Below are 24749 nucleotides of genomic sequence, written 5' to 3' on the forward strand. Positions count from 1 at the left end.
ATGAAATGGCAATGTGCTGGACATGTCACTCGGCGAGTGGACGACCGTTGGACAAATGCCGTCATATAAAGTGATACCCAAGAGGCACTAAACACCCACAGAGGCGCCCTAAAATCCGCTGGAAAGACGAATTCATAAAATTCAGTGGATGTAACAAGGGTGAAGGGTGCTTGGGAAGGCCTCATCTGGCTGTGGATCGACCCCGGCTAGTGTTGTTGATGAATATGACAAATGGGTTTGAGGAGGGGGTTGTAGAAAATATGACGTCACAAAACCTATAAGAAATCCAAGAGAACCTTATTTTTACTAAATTCGAGATATATTTTTAACAAATGGAGTCCAGCCTTTAATGACGATATGGAAGAAGTAGAGTCGAGAATTTTAAAAGAATGCTAGTAATTTTTACTTAAAAAAACGGACATGTAAATAAAGAATAAGATGGATTTATTGGGCACTCACCTGCACCGGAGGACTTGACTGGTTCTTCATGGCGCCAGGAGTCGAGCGGGCCCCCACTATCGCCAAGTAGTCCACCAACCGAGGGCATAGAAACTGCTTCTGTATGTCCATGGTTGAAGTATTGATTACAAATAAGTCTCTTATCTATTCTTAGTACCGCTAAGCTCGTGTGTTCATCCAGTTTTGTCACCGGTTCACGATACGAGGCAAGGAACAGCATTTGCACTGTTTTTCGCTTTCATTCATATGTTTGAAAGTATTCTTTGGAGTTTCGTAGTTTTTTATTATTGCATTTTGGTTCATTATTCAGCCATTTAGCCTAGAAATAAACAAAATAATATCTTATCAATATGACAAATTTAATATTTTTAAAACTTCAAAGTTTCGGGTCGAGTATATTTGACAAAAAATGCGGATGAGGAGCTTATACTATAAAAAAGACAAAAGTAATGACAAAAATGCTATATCGAAACTGCTACCAATTTAGACGAGAAAATATATAACCAAAACGACTAGAATGCATCTAGTGATGCTGCATTTTAGACCAAGCGAGCGAATGTTTGTTCTTCCCCCACTCCAGCGAAATTCTACGCTTTTTGTTGAGTGAGCATAAGGATTTCGCAGAGTGGTGGAAGAATAAACATTCGTTCGCTTGGCTCTAAATGCGGCTTAAGATCTATTGTCATCCTGATTTTTATAATATAAGCCTCTGAGGCTTGGGCAGTAAAAATAGAGACTATGCCGTAGAAGAGTATAGATTACGGCTAAACGCTTTTTAAATGTGACGACGTCTCATGGATGGCCAAACGTATCAACGACTCCATAATCAGACTCCCTTCGATTTGCATTCGTCTGGCATGTAATTTTGTTGTTTATATAAATTTTAACCCACAGAAAATATTATGATAATTTGAAAAAATCATGATGTTAGATCAGCTCAAAGGTCAGAAGAGAACGGGAAAAAGCTCATCCAGGTAGATATACCAAGTCAAGAATGCGACGAATGCCGAGAGGGATGAAGCCAAGGCCCAAGCCATGGAGAATGCTGTGAGATGGCCAAATCATCGAGGTCATAATCCTCGATAATGCGATCCCGAAGAGATTACAAATTTAATTCAATATAATATTATTATATAACCACACCCGTATATACGGCCTAGCCTTCGACTGCCAACAGGCAGAATATCTAGAGTGAATACAAGTTAGTAAATATATCACAGTTTCGAATAACCGAGAGTAAACATCACGGGAGTGCCACTATGCAAAGAGGGTCGCTATCCAAATACGAATAGCTATAAAAAATTTAACTCCGTGCGGAATGCATAAAACTGGCATGTCGTGAACTAGTCCGATAGTTATTTTCTGTATATTAGGGATTCTTGGAGGCGCCATGTGATGTCTACAATACGCTCCTCATATGAAATGAGTATCAAGAATGACACTAATTGAGAAATTAAATGTTCACTATAAGATGCATTGCTAGTAAGGTGTACTACTTGATAATTATACAAATAGTTATATAATTATGCTTAGACATTATAACGTCACTGTTCTGGCAGAAGACACTAATTCGAAAAAATTACATATTGAGTTAGTTATACCAAAATCTTCCTTATTTCAAACTTAACAGTCTGGAAACCTTCTTAATAAATAAACAGTCTTTATTTTAAAGTCATTCTTTTTACGATTACTTAATAAACTCACATGATAGACCATTATTTCAAACATTTTAACAACTTCAAAGTCAAATTACTCAAAACTAGTTTTCTCCAGTTAGTGTGTTCTGCCAGAACATAGACGAAATTATCTCAAAAAAATCTTTATATAGAATCCAATTAAACGATTTTTACTGAACTCCTTGGAGATGAGAGGATGAGTTAAATTTTCAGTCAAGTCACAAAGGTACAAACAAATACCGATCTGTCAACTCAGCATTCAATATAAAATGAGGATTTCTTCCGTATCTATCGGATTTTTCCAATTCGCAGCACAATCTCCAGAAGGTATATAAATAATATATTTTCAAGAGATTCAGAATTTACTTGGTGATAGTTCATTCTAATTATTGTTTTATATAAATTGTAGTAAACACCAGGTGATAAATACGTTTTCTAAAATATAAAAAAAACATATCCATACGTATTAAATGATATAATGGCAACGCTATATAATATTATTATCCTATCAAATTCGTTTTAAAAAAAACCAATATTCGTCATAAATACACATTGAAGAATCTGTTAATTCATTCAATTTTAGATCTCAAAATACATAAATCACATTGCTTATAAATACGTATGGATTTTATCCGATGAGAATAATTTATTTATTGTAACCACCATGTTTGAATATATGAAATTAAATAGGCACTAAATGCCCGAAAATCTAAAATAGTGAGTATGCAGAAATTTTTTATGTGCCATCGCTAATATTATTCTAAATGCCAAAAAAATATATTATTAGAGCTTCTATGGATATTCAAAGTTGGCTTTGGGTGTAAGAAACAGCGTGATCATTTTTAAAACAGGCACTAAGTGCCATTTGCTTAACATTTTTGTGTCATGAGACTTTGTTTTTCGTTTTCGATATAAATGCGTGGCACTAAGTCCTTTTTGAAAGACATTAGATTTCCAACGTAGTGCTTTTCTAAAATATCGTTGTTCAAACGTGTTTTTCTTACAATGTTTAATTATAAATTGTATTTTTTAATTTTAACAATATTAAAATTGTATGTTAAATCTATTGAGAATCTAATAAAATTGTGATTTTATGAAAAATAAACGAATTATTCATTAAAATCCCCATATCTCAGATTCAGCTTTTTGGTAATTAGTACCTATTTTATTTCATGTATTCTTTTATTGGAAGTATATCTTTTTTAACTTTCTCTGTAATTAATAATATGCTACCAGAAAAACTTCGTTTATAATATAATACTTATACATAACACCGTTATAATATGTATTTAATGTCAATACTGTTTCAATTTACTATAACGTGAAAGAACAATATTAATAATAAAACCCTGTTAAGAAAATACTTATGTTATCGTAAAAAATAACTTGTTGCAGCTTCTGGACTACCGTCTAACTCAACAATAGTGATTTTTTTTTAAATGTATGTGTATTTGGATATGTTTAGAAACTTTTTACATATACAGTAGAAAGCCGTATGTAAATAAGGTCACATTTATTATTTGACCTTGACACATATTGCTGAATCACCCTGCATACTGGCATGTTCCCAATAATATGTATATGAAATAATTTATTCATTAAAATATGCTACCGAAACCATCATGGTTTTATGTTTCTAGTAATATATTATATATTATAATATTAGAGAGTAGGTATAATACAAAACAGTATTTTCAATACCGGGAAAAGTATTTCCGAACCCGATCCCGGTCCGGTTGGTGCACAACAGAAAATTTTGCCATGTTTTTTCAATAATTATAGCAAAATATATAGGTACCTACTTATTATATTTTCTCACGCTCGCGTTCATTGCGTAGGTATATAATAAAAAAGTTAAATATTTATGAAAAAAACACTTTAATTATATTTTTCGGAATTTGTGAAATTTGCTTTACGTCAATTTATAACGCAGGGAAACGTATAAGTCAGCAGACGCGCAGACAGAAAACGATTTTATTGGTTACACAATCATCGTAGATAGCTCCAGTGGCGATTTTATTTGACGCAGATGACGCAATCGACTTGGCAGAAGATTTAAAAGGAGGCCTCGAAATAATTCAAATCAGTCATATCCAAAATCTTTGAATATGCGTATTCTTCCCGAATTAAGAATAAAATAAAATATTACCCAAGTCGTTACTGCAACTAACATAACCACTCAAACAGACTCGTACTGATACACAAAAAAATTAACTAGGCGATAATATTATAAGTGTGAGCACAGTCATCTTCAATAATACCTACATATTTTTGGATGAAGAATGTGATTCTAGAAAAGAGATACTTTCATTGATAATTTCACTATGTACGTTGATAGTGGAAATCTCTAGTTTTTTAAGTCCTCCAAGTTATTTTCCTCCAAGGCCTCTAAGTGGCATGTGAGTAGTGGCTCTATATATTCAACGCGTTAGTGATCTAACATGACATAGGCACCCAGGATAAGAAGACGTATATACAGCAATTTGGTTAGGTAACTAACTATCTTTGATAGGGCACCAGGGCTCGAAATGGACAGGAGCGCACTGGAGCGCCATTCCGGTTCGTAAAATCCCCAAAATTAGCGCTCCGTCTCGTGGACATATTAATTTGACCGTCTGAGCTAGATTTTCCATATAATATAAAAACCTAACACATTTATTTTTATAAAATGCACATGCAATTAGATCGAGCGCTCCGGTTCGTAAAATATTCCATTTCGAGCGCTGCAGGGCACCAAGAGAAATTTGGCTGTCCTAGTTTTTTTTCACATTTACTCGTATCAGTGGCGAAGGGTGGAGGTAGGCTGTTAAGATTCGCTATAAATAGTGCACACAAAACTTTGTTGGTCATATACCTATATTTGTTTTTATTGAACTAAGACTACAATTTACAGATGGTGTTAGTTAGTTTTTAAAAATCAATTAAGCCCTGCCTAAACGAAAACATAATAGTTTTGGTCTAATTTGGGCGATACGACAACATTGTGCACACTTTTTCATTCATAATTATTTGTTTTCGTTGGATTAAAAATACATATTACACATATTGTTGGTTCATTTTTTTATTTCATTGACCCTGCCTAAACCCAACTACAATAAATAAAAAATATTATTCTATCTATAAAATATTCAAAGTTATGTATGATTTTAATTGCATAATTTTAGATATTTTATAGATAGACATGTATTTTTTGACTATTATCTATTATGGCTTGGTTTCTCAGGGTTTAATTGAATTTTAATAACTAACCAACACTTTCTGTAAATTGTAGTCTTATTTCAATGAAAACAAATATGTATGTCTGAAAAAGTTTAATGTGCACTATTTATGGCGGATCTTAACAGCCTACCTCCACCCTTCGCCACTGACTCGTATAATATACTTTAAATCCATTAGAATTTAAATTCAAATTCCATCAAGTACCTTCGGTCGATAGCATTAATACTTTAAATTACATTTAAAAACATATATAGATATGACGTTATTTTTACACACTGCCTGATATGTATTTTGTTATTATTACAGGTTATGTCAAAAAACTTCGATAATATTAATTGCGTATGAACCTAGGTATGTAACCACACAATCAAATATTGAATAAAAATTAAGTATTTTTAAATAAAATAATTACAATTTGTATTACATTTACCTGCTTATGTAACGTATAATTTATAATAAATGGTTACGTTATTGATAAGTCTTTACATAACGTCTTATTTTTCACACAAATTTGACTGAGGATCTGAAAAATACAGTACACATTTGTATTCCCGGGGACGTATTATATTAGTTGTGTATGTTCACTGTATAAGTAACTACTGGATGTTCAATAAATTGTCACGACAATATAAAATATCACTGAAACACAATAGAAAGCTGTGTGCGTAGGTTCTATTATGAAACAGGAAAGGGTTACGACCTTGGAAAATGGTAAGTAATATGATAATGTTAGTATAATATGTACCTAAAGCTCGCTGAGTTTTCTAATTACGGATTTATTATTCACAACAGATGATTCAAATTAAAATTCAATTTGACATTCCACCCACGAGAACAGTAAATTTCACCGACGTCCTCCGACAAGAGCGTCATAACGACATTTGACGTGAAAATTTCTAGTGCGTCTGTACACAGGGGATCAATAAGTTGGCTGTGTGTGCGAACGCCTGTGTACGTATACGTGGATCTGAGAGTAGGTTTAGATAACTAGTGGATTACGAAATCTTCTTATTAAAGATTATTTCTTAGTTTCAGAATATATTATTATTTAGCTGCCAAGAATTATAAAAATACAATCAATAACAGGGTAAATACTTACAATATTACAATATAATATAGAACAATTTTTTCCATTATAATATATCAACGGTGTAACTAATATATTCTTAGCTTTTCCGGATAACCAACCGTTTTTCTTTCAAATGTGCAAGCTTCTGACCTGGCAATTGAATGTTTCCCTGAAGTCATCTAAGTCAAGACTTTTTACCCGTGCATGAGCAGTATTTTTTTATGGAAAAAAGTTCGATCGCTTACCCCCATGGTAGAGTACCTATACGTTTTTGCACTTGTTACTACACTGATATGCCTCTTTGCCTGATTACCTCGTATAAAATAATGATATTCACTTGTATTAATAAATAAATTAATGATGTAATATATTTAAAAAATATATTGCATCATTTTCATCCTAGAGCCGGAGTGCAAAGTTATGAAGCGTATACTCTACTACAGTTTGGTAGTCACTTTTATAAAGTATTATCATGAAAATAAGTATTTACCTAACCAAGCATAATTTGGTGAATTTATTTAAATGTTGTTTTTAGAATAAAAAAAATATTGTTTTTAAAAAATGTAGTGTTTAAATTTATTTCTTATAGTGTTTTGGTGAATTTTACACCTTTTCCCATTACATACCAATATGACGCAGAAAATGATATTGGAACTGCATCTCATTTATGTATTTATTTATTTGAAAAAGACACGTTGAGTACATTACAAATTATTAATTCAGGACGTTCACAACGTGAAATTTAGAATAAAAATTACAAGTAATCAGTTAAATAAAAAACAAGGTGGAGAAAAAAAAGGAAGCAAAAATAGTTTTACACAAAAGAAATAAAATAAGTCTGTATTTAGTCTTTACATGCCGAACAATTTTATTGAACGGAATTGGGACTAAAATCTTTCAATTTTTCATTATGGAAAATTGAAAATTAACGATAAAAATTCGTAATGAATACCTTGATCTAGCAATAAATTAAATTATTATACTGTTATTAGTAATGATAACAATTTGAGATAAGTCAAATATATATTTAAGTAAGGTCCATTACTAAGCCGAGCATCTACGATTTTTTGCTACAAACGTAACGGTTCTACATCGCTACCGTAGAGGGTAGACTGGATCTTGTATGTATGCGTAGACCCACACAAATATACATAGCTCTCGCGAGAAAAAATAATAGCTTTGTCTCGCTCTGATTTCGGTACTCTTCGTCCATTTTTGGGATGAGTGCTTCCTTTTCTACCCATGTTTGGTATATATTAGCGGAACATAGATTTTCTCTATAGAAAAATGAATACTACTTATCTATAATTCCGTCAAATGCCGCGATATCAATGTAGTTATGAAAAATTTTACAGCATAGTAAAGTAATGATAAAGTACTTATCTGCGCTGTTTATGCCGTTTTATCATGTTGGAGATAACTAAAAGATTTTTTTAAATTGAAAGATGTGTTGAATGCCCGATTGTAACGTGTTTTGAATCGAAATTTTCAACTATTCCTTTTTTAACTGAAATTGATAGATATTATACAATTTTGAAAGAAGTCTTTAATGGGTTTAACATTAAAAAGGGTATTTAAAAAAAACTATTCGATTTACACCCTTTATTTATAATACGTAATTATATTCAACTGGTACATAATATAAAATTGATGTCTCACACAATATTCACATTAATTACTTACATAGTAGATAAAAAACAGTTACATTCACCCCTCATGTTAATCATAAGAAAGTCGGACGATAATAAGACGTGAATAATATATATAAACCAATGAATCGGTGGTTGTTAGTTCAAACACGTTTTTAAACATTAGATAACTTCAATTTTATTATAATTAATTAACTGCTAAAAATAAAATGTTATTGAACCGTTTCATAATTTTAAAAACTAAAATAATCAATAGTACGTTTTATGAAACTAACTGTTGCGAAATTACCGTTTAGCGCGTTATCACATAACGGTTTTGCACTCACTAGCTGTAATCAATAAGGATTATACCTTGAAACGAATTTCAAAACTGACTATAACATTATTATTACATCGTTAAACGGCTTCGTTTAATTTAAAGCAATCATTTATTTGGCTTTACGCGACAAATATGTGTAGAAAACTGACCTTACATGGTTTTATACATTCCAGACTGCCACAGCAATACTAAGATAACATCACACAGTATAATAATTAAATATTAACAACGAAAACATAATTCCCGGTAACGCCTTGAAGGGGCATCTCTATCAAGAAATGTCCTTATTCCAGTAAAGCGATGTCACTTCTGGCGGAGTCGTATGTCAGTGGTTCCTGTAATACCTACGTAGAGTGGCATAGTACAACGATCGGCTACAGCTATGCGCATGCGCTGTTTGCGGTTTTTTACACTCCGCTATCAATATACTCAATAACAAAAAAAAACTACGCAAACTTCAATTAACTGAATTTGAAACAAGACAAACACATTGTAACATAACCTCAAATTAACATTATAATAAGATTTTTTCAACGTTGGATACCTAAAATTGGCTCGTTTCGTTAACCTTCAGAATGACCTTCAAATTTTCGTCTGGGCGGACTTGCGTAATGATGTATTTTTTTTCAAATGTGCCGGAAAATCACCTTTCTAGGGTATCAAGTAAACAATTTTCGTGAACTTTACGATGGATTCTTCCCACAACGTGACATTTAAATCGAACCATGTTTTACCATTAGTGATTAGGTAGGTATGCAAATTTGAGAAAAATTTCTACATTTTTTGTAGAATAAATAATTTTATTCACCGACCGCGTTATCATTTTCCATGTAATGCTGGTATCAGGGATTTCAAACTGTAATAATGGAGTCCCGCTAGATTTCGGGATAACTTTTTATTTGATAAAATACAATAATAAATGTAAGTAATACATATAATAAGTAATAAACTATTTTTTTTTGTTCAACGAATAATTTAGAATGAGTATTTATTCAAAAAGATTTTTTTCTATTTGTTATTAAGAGCATACTTCAGTGAAACGGTAAATAAATTTCAACTGTGCGACGAAATTTTGGACTCTGATGCTTGGCAATCGGAGAGCGAAAGTCGAGCTGAAAGTGAACACGTCAATTTGTTTCGTTATGGCGACGGGGGTATTAATTCTTAAATCGTGTAAAGATGACTAAAAAACGTTACCCATTTACTTGAAAAAGAAAACATGTCAATGAATATATTATTATTGTTCCTAATAGAACAATAAACAGAACATTAACTGGACGCATATTGAATTTTTATGATAAATTATATTTCGTTCGGCATGCATCATTTACACAATCCGCGCATCGCGATCATTTTAGACCGTGCCCCAGCTGATGTATAGCCTTAAGTATATAATATTTCTATGAGGTGTTTTCAAATTATGTATGTTCAATAAACATTCTCAAATCTTGTGAATTATTAGTTGAATAAAAAAAATATTTATTAAATTATTAGCAAGTGCAAGTACGTTATAATTAAAATTTGGAGCGATCCTGGCACTCATTATTAATGGTAAATATTGATACTTTGATTTAAAATACAAAATCCAACTGCCAAAATTAAGGCTAAAGTTAATTTTGTCGCAATTAGATAGGACACACATAGCCTAGTTGGTAGAGGCCATTGGCGCAAATCCAGTGAACGCGGGTTCGTGTTCAGCTGGGAGTCGAATTTTTTTCAGAAAGATTTTTTTTTAATAGTTATATATTTCTCCGAGGTGTTTTCAAATAAATGTTCAAAAAAAAGGTTTTTGTCGACTGAAGGTAATTCAAAGAAAGTTGTTAGCTTATAAATGTCTATGAAAAATATTAAAAACAGCATTATTCTACATTCTACTAACATTCGCGGAGTTACTTATTTACTTCATCGTATTATACCCACGCCACGTGAGACATGCAGCGGGTAGATTGCTTTCGAAGAACCGCCGAAATGAGAGACGGTCGGCCAAGGCGACGAAATCCTGCTGTGCCACAAGGATCCGGAACATACTTCTGAGTGCCATTCCGTGATGACAACAGTCACCAAGAACTAGCGTGTCAGCTTATAAGTTATTTGTAACGCGGTCGTACCAGTGTATCCTTAGAATCGACAAAGTCATTGATTCTCAAAGTTCAACAGTCGATCACGGAATTTTAAATAAAATGCATATTATGTAATTTTAATCACCATACATACCAACATACCTTTTAACAAAATTCGATCGATACATGACCGAATGCCGTTAGACACCAATTTTAATAATATGTACGTGTCTGATGTCTTCCAAGCTCAAAACAGATTAATAAAATATAAACGCGAAAGCCAGTCGTCGTGGGCCAATGCTTTAACGATAGTTTTGATTTATTACTTAATGATAGTCAGGCCATAAAACGCAAGGCCTACAGAAAACGCCGAGTTAACTATGAACTAACTATACGAAAATACCTCAGTTGAACCGGTCGGCCATTGCGACTTAGTATCTACGAGGAAAAATTTCTCAGCTTTTGAAAAGTTTGTAGCATTTTACGGAGAGCGAGAAGGTCTTTTCGAATCAAGAATTGACCGAAATACATGATATCGAAGTAGGAATTACGCACACTCTAGTGCACGCCAACCAAGGTCTTGGAAAGTTGCTCCTTGGACACTTTCGGCACAAATTTGAAGGGCGCCTAACGTTCGTGAGACGCCACGGTATACACCTGCATAACGGGTGTGGAGACGTGGCGGGTAGCGAAGGGAAAATCAAGTGTCCTCAAATATTACAATTAATATTGAATGCGCCGCGTATTTATTAAAAATAACATTCTAAACACGTGTTTAAGTGTATTCCATATTTTTCTACACTCGATAATTATTATACCTTCTTACAACCACTTCCAGAAAGTAACGCACTTATTTATGTGCTCCCTAGTTCCAAATGATATCTATTCAATAACGAATGCTGCATTCTTATATATTGTGATAAAACTTTCATCATGCTTGTCAATTCGGTCCGGGATTGCAATCCCTAGTTGGAATATTATCTGCTAATTATTTAAATTAAAAAAAATGAAAATACAAAACGTTTCTATTCAACTTTAGGGGGTAACGAAAAGTTTGACATTTAAAATTAACCACTTTGTCTTTTAGAATTGGCGATTATGCAAATTTTTGAGCTAGCAGAGATTTCCATAAAATAATTAAAATTACTAATAGCAATATCATTTTTCGTTAAAATCTTGGAGCAATATGGTAATTTTGGAATACTATGTGAAGATTATATATTTATTTATTCAAAAAATAAATGTAACACCCTATGCCTAGTCCCACAGAACAGAATTATTTCTGAGTTCCCTACCTACTCCAGACCAAGATACATCAGTGCGCGAACAAATGAACAAATAATGTATAAAAACTATTCGAAAGTTGTATGAAAATTATTTACGCACATGTCATTATCCATCCTCGTTGTTTACGATTTTTTTCTGCGAATATTTAAAATGTTCCGATATAACATAGGTGTACCCTACCTATATTTTTTTTGTATTTCGCCTTGGATGGAAAACACTGTTCATGTACAGATGTTCTTGGTCTGGGCCGGGCATCACAATCAGTCAAGTGTCATCCTATCAAAAATACATTCTTTTTTTCTTCTTTTGACCATGTCCGATCTTAATAGGATCATATGGGCCTCCACAGAGTGGAGGTTTGTATTAACAGAATTGGATGGATGTCAGTCACTTGCTCAACCTATTAGGTCCATACTCAGACTCAAAACACAAATTGAAAAACCATATGTGTATTTTCCAGACCCAGGATTCGAACTTGGGGCCCACGACATTATAGGTCGACGCTTAATCCGGCCGGCCATCGCCGTCAACAATATATATAGGTACCTATATTATATACCTATTACTATTTATACCTAATTTCAATTTTACTATTATAATAAGTAGGTATATGAAATATGCACATGAATAGTATGGATTAAAAATACGTTTACGCACGAATAATATAAAAAAAAGTTAATTTATCACTTGAGAATGGCCTCAACAACGTGCCCGAAACGTCGAGGAGAGAAGGAGGAAGAACACGCGGTGAAAACCCAAAAAAATATTACGATTACGTTAAAAAACACCACAAACGTAGCGCATATGACAATATTTCAAGGTAGTGCATGTATCAGTCGTAAAACGTTTAAACTTAATTGCTCGTATTCGCGTTGTGGACAAAATGCCCACTTGTAAATCCGTAGAATACGTGCTCGAATGATGCTAATGATGTACTGGATGATGATGCAGTTGATTTTTGTGGTGAAACTACTTTACTACGGGTTTCAATACTGTTATTACGAAAATTACAACTGGATGGCTTGCTACGGTGGGAACAACGCATTACTGTCTCTCTATTACACTCGCAGCATCATTGAGCGGCTAAAGTCTGCACACGCATTGCAAACCAACAACCTAACAGTTTTTGCTACGGTTCGAATCAGATGGACTACTATTGACGCAATAATATTTATAATAATTACAATATATGACTAACGTATCATATTTTAGTGATCACAAACAGATAATTTCATTTTTACATTTTCACTCAATGGTTTCTTCCTAAAAGAATTTAATTTTCAATTATTATTTATGATAATATGATTAAGGGCGGACGTGCTCAGCGTGGGTCAAAATGGAGCTTTTTTTCTATTTTCAAAGCATGATCCTGGACATACATTAAACGTTGTAGATAATCTATTTATATAATTTTGAAGCCTTATTATCCTTTATAATTATTTTAAACATTTGATGACTGCATAAAGTATTTTTATTACATAAAATAGTATTTTTTTAAACCTCTCGCTCTAATGTTTTAGATTATAGTAATATTTCAGTATATAAATGTGCATGTTTGAACATGTACCTAACCGATTTTTACTCCCTACTTCAATTATAGTTTGTCAATTTATGGCTACGGCCGTATGTTGTAGCTTAACCACTGGGGAATGCCAAAAGAAATGGCGTATTTCAAAAAAAACACTACCTTATTCTTAGGTCAATAATTATTATAAAGCAATCATTATTCGTAGGATGTTTATCACACTTGAATGGTCAAAGACATAGCTTATAATGAGTATTTTTATAATTATCTTCAAATGTGTTAATCTTGCCCATTTTTTGAATAATAAAATGCCTAATTCTTGTTAAATTTGGGATCACAGAGATTATCAATATAATTTTTTATCGTAAATATTTCACTATAATAATGTTGATATAAATTATACTGATGGTTTTATAAATGCGTTTAAAAATTAATAAATATAAAAAATCTTAACACCGCTGCACATTTATGTACTGAAATATGACTATATTCTAAAACATTAGAGCGACAGGTTTAAAATAATACTATTTTATGTAATAAAAATACTTTATGCAGTCATCAAATGTTTAAAATAAATATAAATGATAAAAAGGCTTCAAAATTATATAAATAGATTATCTACAACGTTTAAGGTATGTCCAGTATCCTGCTTTGAAAATAGAACAAAAGCTCCATTTTGACCTACGCTGAGCATGTCCCCCCTTAAACTAGCCACAACTTTGCAACACGTGAATAGAATAATAGGTGATCTGATTTGTAAATTTCACTACCACGCACAACATGTTCTTCATAATATATATGATATTTGGATACAGTGAATGAAGCGTTAGGCAAACATCATTTCCTCGTAAAGCAGACTATTAGTACCTATAACATTCACAGTGTGTATTCTACACTCGTGGGTAGAATTAATAATTTACCTTGTCATCATAATTATTTCATTAATTAAGACAAAATTTCATTGAATAACAGTATAATAGATAATACGATATTTAATTTACTATAACTATTTACAGTAAATAGCACCATTTTCTTGATAATGGCGTAGTAGGTACTATAAAAACGCGTGAACCAGTTATAATATTCTGTTGTAATAGGATTATTAATCGCTTAAGTACTCAACAAGGCCGCGCAGCCGTTCAAGGAACACATCCTGCTATGCCAAGGGTATATTAAATACGGTAAACAAGAATGTGAGATAAATATTATTTACGTTTGCCTCTCTACCTCCGCAAATACCCTAAAAGCCTATTTTCGTGCCATTCGCAATTCCACGTAGGATGCGGAAAGCCAATATTCTGTTTTCCTTCCTGTTTTTTACGCGTGTGTTTCATGAAAAAATAATGAACACATATATTTAATATTTACGTATGTATTCTAATTCAACATCAATAATAATTGATCTGTCACTCAAATATTCAAAAGGATGTCATTTGATGAAAACCGACCGAAATTTATATAATTTTCAAATATAGAACCGTTTCGGTGGTTTTTATGTTTATATTATGTTGTGTTATATTTATGGTTTGATATTATTTAATCAACACAAATTATATTATAATTCTTCATAGGGTTGATGTTGCTTGTTACGACAGGAAATTTTAATGAGTATACCCGGATACAAATTATATAATATTGATACTTCCATGTTTTTACGTGTATGGAGGAACCTTTTAAGGTAAAGTTCGAGCGAAGCTATGGATGCCATATTCATGTTTCTTATAGTCCGCTAAGCCAAATGTCCGTCTATCGCCGCTCGATCAAATAAAATGCTCTGTACTTTTATTTATTAACTAAAAGTGTATGTATACTCGCTACAAAGAAGGCGTGGGTCAACTACGAAACGGTAATTATAAAAAGTATAAATAATAAAAATCAATAGGTTCAAATATTTCAAAAAAAACCATACCTAATATTGTTTCTTTTGGGCCCGATTCCCCGAAATCGCTGTAGCTCTCGACTACCTGGCGGGAATGTGACCTGGACGACCCTTAAGGTAAGACCCAGATAGAGTCCGAGTATTCTGCCGCGGGCGAGAATGACAGAGAGGGGTGAGCGTTCAGGGGTAGATTGAGAGGGACAGCGATAAAGCATGAAAAGCCGTGACACGGAGTAGATGTCCGGATCCGGCAGTTAGTAAGCCAAAGGGATTGGATACCGCGTATCACCGCGTGCCACTCCGAGTGTTATAATTTTCGCTGAATTGTCAAATAATTTCAGAGTTCGCTATTGCTACGAATCTAGTCATTCATAGCTTCTTAAACTTTAGTTGCTGCAGCCCACGGCGCCCATCTTTAACAAATTTAGGTCTGTTGCAAATTATTTATGTGGATTGAAAATAAACTTTAAACATTTAGTTCTGACCCACGCCTTCATGTGTTAATAGCATTACCTAAATTTAATGTGATTGACCTGTACCTATGTGTGTAATAGTGAGTAAACTTTTTGTGAACCTTAATTGTTAAAATAAAACTTTCTTCTGAGATTTGTGCTACGAACAACGTGTGTTTCATTTTGAATATTCACTATCATCAACTGTCAATCCTACATCTTAAACAACTGTCAAGACTAACCTTACACTGAACGTCCTCTATCAACACCAAACCCAGCTTTGATTGACCGCCCTGAACAATTTACCATCACTGAGCTAGTCGAAAGGTGGAAGCCGGTCGTGTAACTTACACGTATCGACCGACGGCGCGCTACCAAGGGCGTCATTAATGCCAGGTCGACCGGAGAGCTGAGTGCGGAGGTCGGATCGGGCTGTGCGGCCCCGACTCCTCTCCGTTCCCGGACTTCCGGGGTGTCAATATTATTGTGAGTATAAATTCGCCAGTATACAAATACACACCCACACATATTTATTTAAATCTCAACGCATGTCCACACCTGGAAACCTTTGTAGGAAATTAAATGTTGTTTTGACAGTTTTTAGTTAGGTAATCATTACAGCATTTCACGAGACCACACGTCACTACTTTCTATGAAAAACAAAAAAATACCGTAAATATTGCTACCTATTACCTGTTTGTCAATGTCCATCCGCGGCGAAATACAAAAAACATGAAAATGTGTATAAAACATTTTATATACCTAATATGTTTGTCGTCAGCTTATATAATTTGATAAATTCGTGTATTTTCGTAGCTGTTTTCTTTGTGCGATAATAACATTTCATTGCTGCATACTGCTCTTCCCGTATCGACGTAGATTTGAAATCGAACATGAGACTTCATTTTTCTTCTTTTGTCTGCCCGAATTGTGTGTAACCGTGTCTATATTAATTTAAAAAAAAATGAATAACCCCATCCCACTATTAGCAGTACAAATAATCTTTATACAAGAATGGCGCTGTGAAACGAAAAGATGTGGAAACAATAATAATATTATATTTTAAATTAATATAAATAATTTGGATTATCGTTATGCTTTTTTGTAAAAAATAAAACGGTTTCAATAAAAGTAAGTACCTATCTACTAAAGTTTATTTAAATCAATTTTTTATTTTAATTATAGGTACATGTGACGGTTGAGCTATGTACCTACTATAATGGGAGCAATACGAACAGTGTTACAATATGTGATAGCATTTCCAGAATATTTAAAATTTGGCTGAGTTGACCGTTGGCAGAATTGAATGCTTTATTTGTAAATTAAAAAGAAAGTGGTGGTCTGCTTTCGAGGTCTTGATTTAATTGCTAACTCATATAATAAGTACCTATAGTTATTTGTAATTTTACGCGATTTTTTTTATCTAAATAACGATGGTGAGCACTAATCGATACTTTTTTTTAATTCAGTGCGGGCGTGGAAAATAAATCAGACCACACGTGTGAAGCTTACTATAAATAATTCTGCAATATAAAGTGACGCGTAACCGACGAAGGCTATGCGGCACGGGTCCACACAGCATTCTCCGCGCATAATTCTGACAAAATAAATAGGTATCTAAACATTTCTCTGCAAGATTTATGAGACTTCACAACGAATAAACAAATTGTTTCAAATAATTCAAAATTGGAATACTTGTCTTAAAATATTGATCTGGAACATAATTATTATTTATTTATTTAAGAAAAAATATTGTGGACAAACAAATCTAAATTCAAGACGTACACGACATGAGATTTACATTATAACAAATATTACCAACACAAGAGAGAAGAAGAGAATATATTAAGTATAAAATAATAAAAAATAAAAATAAAAACATTGGTAGGCTTAAGTACAATAATTTTATACAGAAAAATAAAAATTTGAGAACAAAAAACATACTAATTTATACAGAAAAATAAAATTTTGAATACAAAATACATAGCACGTCACCGAAAATGTCTACGTCTTTGGGAAGCGCATTGACTAGTCTTGCACCCCTCGCTAATGGTGCCTGATAGGCTTAACACGAGGAAACTGTTCCGATCTAGAATAAATCATGGCTGCGACCACGTAGGTAATTGACAGGCGCATGTAAATTCAAATTCATTAGGACACCAGGATTGGAAACTCTCCCTCGTGATAACAGGCAAAAGTGTTTGAAGAGCAGAAGAGACCTACGAGATTCAAGAAAGTGAAAAGTAAGCATGCCTTGTAGAAAAGCAGACGGAAAATAATCATTTGACGAATTATCGAAAGGAAAATAGTTACGAGTATATGTCTTAAAATAAAGACAATGTATTTTATTAATCTGAAAGCCACCATTAATTAATATTCAGTGTATACTAACAAAACAAAATCTGATTGTTTAAATTACTAAAAGATTGGCCTTTTTATTTTTTACTATATTATTGTACATACATTTTTAGACAGATAAGACATATTTTGTTGCATATTAGGTAGTTAAATAAAGAAGATTGTGTTTTCCATGAGCAAATTTTTTTATATTAGAAATATTTTATCCATGGCTCTTATATTTTTGTATAATAGCGCCTATAAATACACAATATGCATGGATTTACTGGCATCCATAGCGTGTATTTTAAAGTATTGGGATAGTACTACTAACTGTTTACACGTAAACATGCAAACTGTTTCGTCAATCTCATTCTTCAAGCGCAAGCGAGACGCGGTTTTGTCATTTTATAGCAGTATTTGACATATCGTGAAAATCAGTTAACCTCAAAATGAGCCGCAAAAACGCGGTGTACTTCGTTTTTTTCCCGGCAGGTTCGCCACAATCGTTTCAGATATTAGAACAAATTCGAATTCTTTCGAACTTTTTTGATTCATGCATGCAATCTTGCAATTTGCATGATAATAAATGTTTACACGTGTATTTTCTTGCTATGACCGCGATAATAGTTATCAGCAGTAAATCCATGCACGTGTAAACGGGGTATTATAATATATAAATGTTTTCATAGCATACTTTATATCAGGCATGTCCAGCACATCGATCGTGGTTCGATCGATTTGAAGGATGGATTGAAGAATGAGATTGGCAGCATTTTTACGTGTAAACAGTTATTATCGCGATAGTTAAAAATACACACTATTCCTGCAAGTAAATCCATGCACGTATACAGGCGCTATTAGCTACACTAAATTATTATTTCTATACGTGGTGTGAATGAGAACTCTGCCATTCTTGGTAGTATTGACTTGTATGTCCCTGATAACTATCTTAGAAATCGGGAGCATCAGTTGTTTGTTCTCCCGAGGAGTAGAACTAACCTACCATTGGTGATGCCAATTGGGAGGGCAATAACTCTGTTCAACCAAATCGCTTCGGATGTTGATATATTCCATCTACGTGAGGATAAATATAAGTGGAAATTATTTTATAAATTCTTAAAATAGGGTCTGCTTAACTCATCTGGTGTACTTCCTTGTACCTATATATTTTTTTGTATTTACACATTTATACTGTAGAATCTATCTCTTTTATTATGTACCTAATATTGTTTTAATAATATTTCGTTGTTTCTAAATGTCATGTTGTGAACGTCTTATACTTATAATTTGTAATGTCCACAATATGTAAAATAAATAAATGAATTGAATTGAATAAAAAATAAAATTCAAATCGACACTATTATGACGCTGATATTAATAGTAATGATATTCCTATTATTATATTACTAGACGTGAAAATATCAACCACAGTACGATAGGTAGGTAAACACATCGACAGGTAAATTTAATTATATATTATTGATCTTCCTACAGATACTTCTATCTACCAAATACCATTACGTAGGTGTGCGGGTATATGTTGGTATGTCACGATCTTAATATTATCACCAAGGGATGAGGAAAGGTATTTTCCGGGAATAGAAAATTACATTTACGTAGAAGGTTCACCATCATACATTCTAATTTTAATGGGATTAAGATTTTAAATTTACACTTTTAATTCGTGGTTGCGTAGTTGGTAAAGTACTCGTCTATAAAGAAGTGGGAGCGGGCTCAATCCCGCAACTGGAAAAAATATGTTATTTCGTTGTTTGTTTGATCCCAAGCGAGGACTTTATAGGTTGTGCCACTACCTATATAATACACGCTGTATACAAAGTTTCACGCTAATTCATAGCTGTCAAAATTATATTTTGTTTTAGTTTTTTTTTGTTTTAATTTAGATAAGAGGAACTTTTTAGTACATTTTGAGCAACAATTATTTGTGACAGTTAAGTAGTCACGATGTTTGTTTCATTTCATTGTTAAATTATTTATTTTCAACAAAAAAAATCACATTTTTATTCTAACAGCTATCAACTAGAATTACCTAGTGTTTGAGCAAAACTTTGGACGAATTAAATTATATATATTCTAATTATTGAACCCCATAATATTATTTTCTTACGAGCGAATATTGTAATAATATACATTTTTACTTCATAGTTTATGTTGAAAATGTGTTTTGTTGATAGTAATAAAAATATTGTACAGTATAACCTCGTTTCTACGTGCCCGGAATTTACGTTTTCCCGGCAATTGCGTGTATTTTTTCAGTCCCGATGTATTTCAGTACATTTAATACACGCATTTACGTTTTTCTTTCCCGCGATTTACGTCGGAAATATTCAAAATATGCGTGTTACGCGCGCTTTACAATGATTGGGTCGTGACATTCGAACGATATTTCAATAAAATTTTTAATTGAATGTTGTTTTTTAATAAAACGCTATTTTTTTAGAAACATAAAATTTAAATGTTCTTTTTTTCAACACCTCCCTTTTACATTTTCCCTCCAATTAGGTTTTTCTTTTTCAGTCCCTTAAAAAACGTAAAATAGGGGTTATACTGTATTAGAATAATTAGAGTATAAAGATCTGGTCGGCTTGTAGCATTCATATCATTATCATTGGCTCTACAATCGGTTACAATAATATATAATTTGTACTTATTATATTTCGCCATAGCACAGTTTACCCTGAGCTGTCTTACTAGAAAGAGATGGCCATATATCATTGAGATAAAAAAAATACGCGTTGATCGTGAAGGATTGCAAATAGTAATATTCCAATATTGGATTCAATAATAATAATATTAATTTGATATTGATTTGTATTAAATATTTGATAATAACGCTGTCATTACAATAATTATATTTGATATATTACTTGAAAAATCTATACAACTTGATTGTATTTATAATTTACTTACATTTTCCTTTTATTCCGGTGGTTTTTATTACGTAGTTTGTAAGTATTTTCTTTAGATATTAATTTGATCTCAATACTTTACAGCCATATATTTCCGATACAACATCTTGCGGTGAAGTGTGATACGGCCAACCATATACGTATGTATAAATTTCTGGTCACATCTACAATCGGAAATGTTCTTATTCTCAGTAGACATTGTGTGCCAGTTTTAAGATTTTTAGTGTATTTTGTCTGTTTAAAAAATAAAAACAATAACATAGGTAAGTACATAACTAAGCTAACCTAACGAATCTTCAGAAAATTTGAACCTAAAATGAAAGGGGATGGCATTCTAAGTCTGCTTAAGGGCAGCACTTTGCCTAGGGAAGTCACTGAGTATTATGGTTGTTAGCCGTTCTGTTATGTCCCTCAGGGAAGAAGTCAAAGGAAACAGGTGGCATGGGTTGACAGAAACCTGATATGGTGTGATGGTGTTATTCTTCCTTTGTATCCTTACCAAATACTGGACTTCAGTGCAACTCCTAAGTAGTATTCACAGCTGTTACGTTTAAAGACCGTAATCTTGAAGGTACTTGTTAGGGGATTTACCTTCAAGGATGTATTTAGACTAGATGGCGAGAAGATGATCGGGAAACAATAAGCTTAGAAAGTTAATACATTCAAGTTTATTCAACGGAAATACAAGTACATATTATACATCAGACGAGATATACGCGCTACAAAGAATTAAGAATAATAGACGAAGTCTTGTGAGTGATATCCGGGATGGGTCGATAGTACTATACTATGACCGTCTGGTGCCCCACACTTGTGTTTATCAAGTTAGAATAATTATGTAGGTATTCATCATTTACATGGTTATTGTTTATTAACCATTATTAACTTGCAAAGTTTAGTAGGCATAACATACTCTGAAACTTGGGAGGTCGTATAACAGTTCGTTCAACTTTTTGGGCTATGGCGACTGACTTTCACATTTTTATCCTATTAGTCCGTTCTGTGGTTGATACCAACCACCTATTCTCGAAACACAAAAATGTCATTAACCACAAATATTATTATGATTATCTTGACGATTTAAAAACAATGGATGCCTCATATCTAAGTGTGTCACCAGAAATTAAACTATTTAGTATAAGTATACGATTTGTTTTGTTTACAATATAGACATTAACATTATCATAAGTTTAAATTATTTAAAAAACAAATGTGAATACCGGAAGCTGGGGTAAAAGAAAAGAGCCATATAATCGGATAAACGAACAGTTAGTTGTCTATTATAATATAAGACTTCAATAATTATTATTAACTAAAGGAGGTGTGATACTTATTAGGATGACTGTGATGGGTGGGGAGCAATTCAGATAACTACTTCAATATTAAAGTCCTCCATCTAATTCTAAGTGCTGAATCCCTTGAAAATACATTAATAATTATATATTCGTGTTTAATACAAGCTTTGCCATTATCGCATATATATTTCAAAGCACATGGTTAACCTTACTTTGGAACGCAATTACGCATCAACAAAATCGGATCAAAGTTTTGCGTCAGTATTAAATTTTGTGGAAAATTATTGAAAAAAATTGTTGAAAAAAAATCCATTAAATCAGATCTAATGGGAAAAAAATATTTTATTGTACCCGACATTGATAAAAATATCTTTATACATCGTTTTTTCAATGTAGGTACCTACCTATATTATATACCAATCATGTTCCAAAACTAGCGGTGATCTACCAAAGTCTACAGTAAAGTTTTGTCATACTTCAATTTGAACAAACGTATTATATTTGACTGATGATACAGAGATTTCACCACAAAGAAAAATAAGCATTACTTACTCACTTGCATTACCCATGAAATGTGTTAGTTTTCTTTTGGGCACCTAATACATTTATTTTCAAACCATTACCCTACTGTGCAAAGAGCTCACTGTGTGATGGTAAGAATAAGCAATGATTCAGTTAAAGCCATCGGATTCACATCTTCTCTTTCTCTCACTCCCGCGGTAGGCCGTGAGTGATGCAATATGAATCAAGTAGTGAAAACGACACTCGATTCCATTGATTCGATCACTTTAACATTGACTTCACATATGGAAGGATGTCTTTACTGAACAATTTACCTTGACGTTTGCCTTCGGACGGCATCCATTTAGATGTTAGATTCAGTTGAATATTAATATGTTGCTTGTTTTTAAAATATTAATAGAGTTAGTTTGTATCAAGGGACGATGAAGATTCAGATAAGTATCTATGCATCTGTATAAATTTATTTAATCTGCGAACCAAAGATCACAATAATTGTTAAAAATACCATTTGATTTTAATTAGATTTACATAATTTGTTATGCTTGTAATAAATGTTTGTCAACCTCCCTAATTACAGTGTTGGCTTTAACATCTACATTATTTCACATTTAGAAGATAACACTCTATGACTTATATTGTCAACTCATATCCTTTCACGTTTCACTGTTAGTCAAATCTACATGACAGCGCGATTCCGCGGCTTGATATAAACTATAAAGAGTCAATTTAATCAGTGCTTTACGGTATGGGCACTTTTTTGATTAACATGAGCTAGATATTACAAACTTTTTTTATTTCTATATACATATACCTACCTTTTCTCTGTTTACAGAATGTCATTGTATGATAAAGGTTTATAACTGATGCCCTAGTTTATGTTTTCGTCTTAATAAATAGTTTTTTTCTATCATATTGCATATTATTTTTTATAAAAACCCGTATTTTATTTCACCCATTTTACGCGAATTTATGTATTGCAATACTTACATACAATATTTTGTATTATACTTATTGTGAATTGAAACATATAGAAATAAATTATCCATTGTGATACGGGCAAAATATTAGTAGATAATAACATTAATATTATGCAGCTATTGCCAGCGGTATAAAATATAATTGTAGACATATTGCAAATAAAACCTTACGTGGAGATAACTTATCCAACTAAAGATTAAAACTGCACCAGTTCTGACAAATTAATTATTGTTGAAATAACCTTATCGATATGAACAAAATGAATGCGTCAAAGGCAACAATTTTCTTTCGGCGCGGTTTTGAAAACAGAACATTATTCACGTTTTGCCTGGATGCATAAGTAATCAGATATCCGGTTTTAAACTATTTTTTCTATTGTCTAGTGATCATTATTGGGTTATCACGGTGCATATACGGAGCCGAATTAATAGAAAATGAGGGGCTAAGTAAGACCTCAAATTGTTCCCTCGAGAAACATAAACCGATATGTTGAAGATGGCCATATTATAATATTTTCTGTAAAAAACATGTTGAATCTTTTTCTTTGCGACGAATTACGTGTCCTTTTTTTGTTTTCATATTTTGACTAACCAATTGAAAATTACGTATCTCGTGGGAGTGAGATCAGAAACCTACATTTTTGGCTTTTCCGAGTGGCTAATTAGAAATTTTCCTTTCATAATTCAATCTGAGAGCTTTATTTTTAGGTCTTCCGGGCTGTCAATCAAAATTTTTCTTTTTGGAACAAATGTAATGGTTTTTTGTTTCGTGTCAATATTTACTGTCCGACAAGTACGGCAAATACAAGGCGACGACCGGAAGTCGCTGTAGTCGAAGTGCGATTAATTAAATAGGAGGGGCTTGTTAGTTCACAATTTTAACACGTGGACAACTCGTCGATAACCGGAAGTCGTTGCAGTCGAAGTCCGGTTAAAAGTAGAAGGCACTTATTAGTTCACAGTTTGAATACGTTGACAAGAAGATCTTCTTCGACAGTATATAGTATGTAATTTCTATTTTGTATTGTGCCTCACCCGGTTTACCACAAAACTCAGACTCTAGGTTTAGACAGTATTCAGGGCTCGAAATG

General features: G+C 32.7%; 1 protein-coding gene across 1 annotated transcript in view; it reads right to left on the minus strand.

Moving 5' to 3' along the window:
• Rab3-GEF (Rab3 GDP-GTP exchange factor) overlaps nucleotides 1–8721 on the minus strand; it is a 68848-nt gene extending 60127 nt beyond the window's left edge. Inside the window, exons 1-2 of the mRNA XM_085958743.1 lie at nucleotides 8546–8721; nucleotides 460–778 (exon numbers count right to left, since the gene is read on the minus strand). Of these exons, the coding sequence (XP_085814869.1) occupies nucleotides 460–570 (111 nt within the window). The 5' untranslated portion in view covers nucleotides 571–778; nucleotides 8546–8721. The remainder of the gene's footprint in view (nucleotides 1–459; nucleotides 779–8545) is intronic.
• Between the last annotated feature and the right edge of the window lie 16028 nt (nucleotides 8722–24749).

The sequence above is a fragment of the Rhyacophila brunnea genome, unplaced genomic scaffold, assembly GCF_057557595.1.
Source record: "Rhyacophila brunnea isolate RB1 unplaced genomic scaffold, BYU_Rbru_1.0 scaffold_8, whole genome shotgun sequence".
Classification (NCBI taxonomy): domain Eukaryota; kingdom Metazoa; phylum Arthropoda; class Insecta; order Trichoptera; family Rhyacophilidae; genus Rhyacophila; species Rhyacophila brunnea.